The sequence below is a fragment of the Uloborus diversus genome, chromosome 10 (assembly GCF_026930045.1).
Source record: "Uloborus diversus isolate 005 chromosome 10, Udiv.v.3.1, whole genome shotgun sequence".
NCBI classification, from domain to species: domain Eukaryota; kingdom Metazoa; phylum Arthropoda; class Arachnida; order Araneae; family Uloboridae; genus Uloborus; species Uloborus diversus.
Genome location: NC_072740.1, coordinates 31,878,982 through 31,885,413, shown reverse-complemented (window position 1 = coordinate 31,885,413; position 6,432 = coordinate 31,878,982). Strand labels below are relative to the sequence as shown.

General features: G+C 32.4%; 1 protein-coding gene across 1 annotated transcript in view; it reads right to left on the bottom strand.

Annotated features, from left to right (window-relative positions):
* Window positions 1-847: 847 nt before the first annotated feature.
* Window positions 848-6,432, bottom strand: part of LOC129231385 (F-actin-capping protein subunit alpha-like) — a 65,704-nt gene continuing 60,119 nt past the window's right edge. The window contains exons 8-9 of the mRNA XM_054865682.1: window positions 4,675-4,737; window positions 848-1,540 (exon numbers count right to left, since the gene is read on the bottom strand). Of these exons, the coding sequence (XP_054721657.1) occupies window positions 1,400-1,540; window positions 4,675-4,737 (204 nt within the window). The 3' untranslated portion in view covers window positions 848-1,399. The remainder of the gene's footprint in view (window positions 1,541-4,674; window positions 4,738-6,432) is intronic.

Here is a 6,432-nt window from a genome sequence, read left to right as displayed (position 1 = left end):
CGTAACAAATTAGTGCAGTGAAATTGCACGTTGCGAAGAACGATGGACACAACAGAACACAGAAAGAATGGAATAAAATAAACTTTGCAGATCTTTGTCACTTATGAGATTTCTACGAGCAAGGGTTCAGGTCAGTTTGAATTTCTTCAAAGGAGGGGCGAGAGGGGAGGAAAATGCCGAAAATAGATCTTAAGGGAGAGTCCATAGAAAAAAAATCACCCCTTTCAGAAGCAGCGTCATCCATGGGCTGAGCTTTTGTTGCTTCGTTCGGGAAGGAAAAAAGGGGGAGTGTATAAAAGCAAGCACTTGTTCAAGGAAGTCAGCTTATCTGGTTCTTTTCAATAATGAAAACAAGCGTATAGGCTAAGGAAATTTGTGACGTCTTACTGATGCGGAGGAGCAAAAGCAAATGCTTCGAGAGAAATATTGGCTACAAGGGAAAATGCTTTTGGCCAGAGAAACAAGTTAAAAATTAGGAAAAGGAGGAAGTTTTTCCAAAAAAAAAAAAAAAAAAGAAGAAAAACCAGAATTTTGGCAAAATTTCATCCCTGTACTAGGCTAAGATTTGAACATAAATCTTTGTAAATGAAGTTGTAGGTCCCTACTGATTATTATTAGGGTAAGATTTTTTAATTGACCATTTTACCACAAAAATCCTGATGTTGAGGAGTGGGTAGAAAGGGGTTTGTCATCATTACAATTTTTACACAAACATCAACACAACTTAGTTTTTGATTTGCAGTATACATTACTTCATTGCTCTGGATTGTGGTTTTTCCCTTAGTTTTTAATACTTACATTTAAAGCAACAGCATGAATCATTAATTTAATTAAGCAAGGAAACAACTGTAGAAACAAATACAAATTTTTATATTTATATTACAACTGCAAAGAAGTACACAAACATAAAATGTATTTTTATAAACAACAACTGAAGCCTTTGGTTGCATTAAATCTTACTTTGTTAAATCACATAAGAGCCAGAAAGAAGTAATTCAAATTTGCTTCAATAAAGAGAGTGGTGAGTAATTTTAGGGAAAAGTATTAAGCTTTTATTGATTTTTGTTGAATGCAATAACAATTCATTTCCACAATTAATGAACAAGAAGCTCAGATTGATTTTTATTGAAAAAATTAATAGAAATTAAATTCTAAACAAATAAAACCATCCAAATATTATTAAAAACTTAGATTTTTTCAATAACATAATTAAATGCAAATTCATTCTAGGCACATTTTAAAAATTAAATAAGTATAACATGATTTGAGTATTAATTATAACAAAGTACAAACATCATTAAAATTGATTAAACTATTCAAAAGGAACATCCTCCAACTGTACAACTTCTAGTCGAGAAACATTTTCAACAGTGGACATAGAACTGCTGAAACATTATGGTCAGTGATGTTTCAGTTCAGTTCCAATTTTATAACTAAGAATCTTTGCCCAATCTATTTTAGTTCTTGTGACTGGAAGCAAACGACGAAGAGCCTTAAATGTGGTATCACTCATTGTTTGATAATTTTCAGATATGGCCATCTGTAAAACAAAACATGAATAAGTAAATGTACATACTATTCAACTAAGAATTTCAAATTTCATACAAAAATAAACATTAATAAAAATAAATGAATTAATAAAAAAGTAATGCAAGTTTGCTCGGATTTTCATATAGTACACAAACAAAACAAGTTATAAAACATGATTATGAGGAGTCAATGTGTTCAATGAATGCATTGTGCAAGTGCCTAACATGATTAATCCACATTACTGTAATACAGGAACCTCGCCATCAATTTTTTGTACCTTTTATTACGGAGAATCCAAAAGTTGCAAAAAAAAATCAACAGTTGCAAAGAAAACAAAAAAACAGAAGCAAAGTGATCTGCTTTAACTTTTGATCAAATTAAATATTGAAATAAGGACATTTACTTCTAAATTTCAAATTTTTCTTTTTTTTTTTTTTTTCAAATTTAACGACTTTGTGAAAAAAATTTATTGATTAATATGGATAATAATGTTTAAATTACTAGCACATTAAAAAATTTTTCAGGTACATGTTAACTAAACATGGCAGATCCAGCTTTAGTTTTGGATAAGGGTAGGAAGAATGAGTCTAGAAATTAGAAAGGGGGGGGGTAACACTTGATATTCGGACACGATGCAAGGTCTAGAGATCTCCCGACCATGCTATCTGTCTAATTTCTTGAAACTTGAAATCCCGAATTATCGGCAGCCTTTTACTTTCAAAAAAAAAAAATCCAGTGATGATTAACGGAATTTAGACAAATGCTCACATTTTAACTTAACAAGTGCAAAACTTATTTTTAGAAATTACTGTTGCCGTCTTCCCCCTCCCTTCTATTGGCGTTAAACCTCTTTTTTAAGGTTACCGAAAACCTACCTGGCTTGTTGAAACCTGATCTTTAGATCAACACAACTTACTGATTTTTAGACCTACCTTACTTACTGGTTTTCAGACCTACCTTACTTACTGATTTTTAGACCTACCTTACTGATTTTTATAACAGAACTTACTGATTTTTAGATCTTCACTACTTAAATGCATAAACGAAACTGGACCAATCTAAAAAATTTCCTCTCTCCTCCCCTTTGCTTGTTTGGTGCAACTTTAGCTTGATCTATAGCAGTTAACCTGCTTGCATGATTTGCTCACATACGTGTGCAATCTATTTTAATACTGAGTAATTTTTTCTAGCTTTTGCATAAGAGGTTATCATTTTCCCTAGACAGTAAAACTCAGTGGACACTAATGGGACAAACATTTTTGTCTCTAACAGAGGGGTGTCTGCAGAAGGGTTTTACAATTTTATTTGTTACTTTTATATTAATTTTTTATTCTCAACTCAAATATCTCTATATGCACATTAATGTCTCTATAACTTTTTTATTCACTAGTTTTTTAAATATATACATATATAGTAATAATCAACGCTATTTTATCAGGTTAGATTGCTAAATCTTAATAGATGCACCATCGAATGCAAACTTTCGGATTCATCATTGCCACAAAATTTTCCACTGTGACATACTTTTTTAAATTCAACACAATGAAAGCAACTTGCTTGTGTTTCAGTTTTAATCCCCCTCCAACCGTACTTTACATAACTGATTGCATCCAAAACATCAACAGTTTTGAGCGATTCGCTACTAGTTTTAGCGTTTTTCGTCTTGATCACATACGCTAAATCTAGCACATTTTTCTAGCATTAAATTTTAGGGTCTATAAGCCGACATTTCAGCGTTGTGTTTGCTAACAAGAAGATGGTGTCTACATTGTTTAAGAATGCGTTTGAAATTGAGTTGCACTGATAAATCAAGAAAACAACACTCCTCTTCCGCCAGCAAACATTTTATCCAAAATAAAAAGCCGATCCGACATAATCCCTCCAGGTTCTTAAATTTGAATGCTCGTGAAATGGCAAATGCTTTAAATCCAGACCTTTCAAGCACTGGAGTCTAGTTGCTTTCGAGATGACAAAAGGTTTCAATTTCATGCCAATTATGGTGTTTATAAAATTTTTCAAAGTTTTATCCTACCGAACTCTATAAAACAAGTGTTTCATCAACTTGAAAAGTAACAAAATTTCTAATGTTTAATTTATTCTTGAAATCTATTTTTTTATTCCTAAATTCAGTTGTCCACAAAAATGGAAAAATCCATCTAAATGACTTCCAAAACGGTATCCATGTCTGTAGTTGAGGGTGTCCATAGTCGGGAGGTTTCTAATATGCTAGGCTCAATGCATTACTGCCAGGGAATTAAAAACTGTCCCCTTAAGAGGGATTTCCATTTGGAAGGTTTCCTTGAAGTTTAAATGTATTTGAGTTATTGATCTATAAAGCACTATTTACTTGCACTAGGATCTTTTTTACCTAATTTGTGGATTATCTGCGTATTTGCTTATCCCCGGGTACGGCGCTACAGTCGAGTCTTGACTTAAGCGAGGGATGTGTTTCAGGACCACTTGCATAAGTCAAAAGTTCTCGTTGTGGAAAAAGGACGTTGTGGAATTTTTTTATGAACATACCAAATTATTTTATCATTTGTAAACACCTTTCAAACTGCTTTAAACCATTTATTATGTACAATAGGGAATGTCTAAAGTATTTTTTAAAAAGCTGTATTATTCTGCATAAAATATTGTTATGATGCACAAAATCAGTGATCAATGAGAGAGAGAAACATGGTACATACGTTATGTAGCAATAATTAAATGCAGCTGGAATAATAGTACTGTACAGAAAATACAGAAAAACGTAAAATGATTTACGCTGCACAATCAGATTATAATCCTCCCCTGACAGAGCACACGTATCAGGACCCTCGAGTAGATAAAGAATGATGAACTGATCTTCTGCTTTCTGTCAAAACTACTGTACCAAAAATTTTTATGTTGTGGGTGAGGGATTCACATTAGTTCTATAATTCCTTACTTGAGAAAAATTTGCATTATAGCTATTCACGCAAGTCAAATTTTGTTGTAATGCGAGTCCACTGTACTCTAATTCACAGATAATCAGGATTTTACTGTATTCGGTTATTTTAAGGGACCAAATATGACCAATTACTATGACTCCTATGATCCATCCACCTGGATCGGCATGTGGCAAATATGCAGTTTAAAATAAGAATATTACATATAACAAACCTGATATTCAGTTTCTGCTTCTTCAACAATCTGCATAAACTCATTCGCTGTTTGTGATTCAGTCTTAAAAAAAAAAGTAAAAGATGTATTAAATGCCTGAATAATATTATAAGAATTAGAATATTGATGCATTATATACATGTGTGAAAAAGCAATCTACTTTTCTTCGTAATGTTCCAAGTAGAGTTAAAGATTGGTAATGCATATGATTTCTCAAAAGTTTTTTTGAAGTAATTTTTAGGATAAAATGCTTCATTTTCATACCTTCTTTAAAGGCTAAAGTTAAGAAAAAACCAAGTTAAAAAAAAAAATGACTTGTGACATAAATAGGAGCCTAAATGTCTGATGCTGTTGAATTTAATCAAAATAAAATTAATCATACAGTCGGATCCCGACTTACGCGAGGGATGCGTTCCAAGACTCCTCGCGTAAGTCAGAATTTTGTGTTGTGGAAAAGTGTTGTGTATATGGTCTTTTTATTAACATACCCAATCATTTTAGACATTTTTAAACACTTTTCAAACTGTTTTAGACCATTTTTAAACTATATACCGTTTCTTACATGAACAGCTGAATTTTTACCGTATTTTTTAAAAAGCTGCATCATTAAATATGTTACGATGCACAAACTCAGTGATCAATGGGAGAAAGACAAAAATAAAACAGTACGATACGTACAGTAAATCGTAATACTAAAACACTGCACTGTAAGAGTACTAAACAGTAGATACAATAATTTACATTTATAACTTGAAAATTGAAGACGGTGATTTATGCTGCGCATTCTGATCGTCATTCTAATATATTTTAAAACACAGTAGCTTCGCATAACTTTTATAACATTTACATCTATGGTAACACCCCTCTTTTAGGTGCTCTATAATCTACAATACAAGAGCAGATTCCAATTTCAAATAGTTTGCATTTTGCTTAAACACTACTCTGCGAGTTTCATATTAAAATTAAGGTCTGGACTTACACGGATTGTCTTCTCTTGACTTTCTATTATACGTATGAAAGATTCACTCAAACCTAATTGTTGTGCTACCTTCGACCCACTTTCTAGTAGTTCCAAGCGCACCAAAAATCCATAGCTTTTCTTGAATTGTTGCTTAACTTTCGCTTTTTGTATCAATTTTCAAACTTTAGACGAAACATCGTGTCTAGCTGCCACAATTTTTTTTCACCTCATATTTAGAATAAATAAATGCAAAATGAGGAGTGGCAATATATACACACTAATAAAGTTATGTTTACAGTGCGGTACGTGGGAACTTGCGCTGTCAGTGATGCTGAAAGGATGAGAGTACATTCACGAAGTCAATGTTTAGTAGTCATTAAATATAACATTGTTATAAGTCATGAATGACTACTAAACTATATTATGTTCTTAGCATCATGATTCCTTTCCAAATATTTTCGTGTTGAGAGCGAGAAATTCGCTTTAGCTCTAAAATTCGTTGCTCCTAAAAAACTCGCGTTATAGCCCTCTCGCGTAAGTCGGAACGCGTTGTAGCGGGAGTCGACTGTATTAGAAACATTATAATATTGTTTTCCAGATAAATTTGATTAACACAAAAATTGCTCTCTCATAAATCAAACACTACATTAATGAAGGTTAAAACATGACAATGATTCCAATTAGAATGTTTAAGTGGTTGAAATCCTGTTCATTTTATTGTCAATACAGTGAAATAACTTAACACGCTAACTCATTACATGAGATGATACAGCAGTCCAGAAGGTATATTGTGCTGT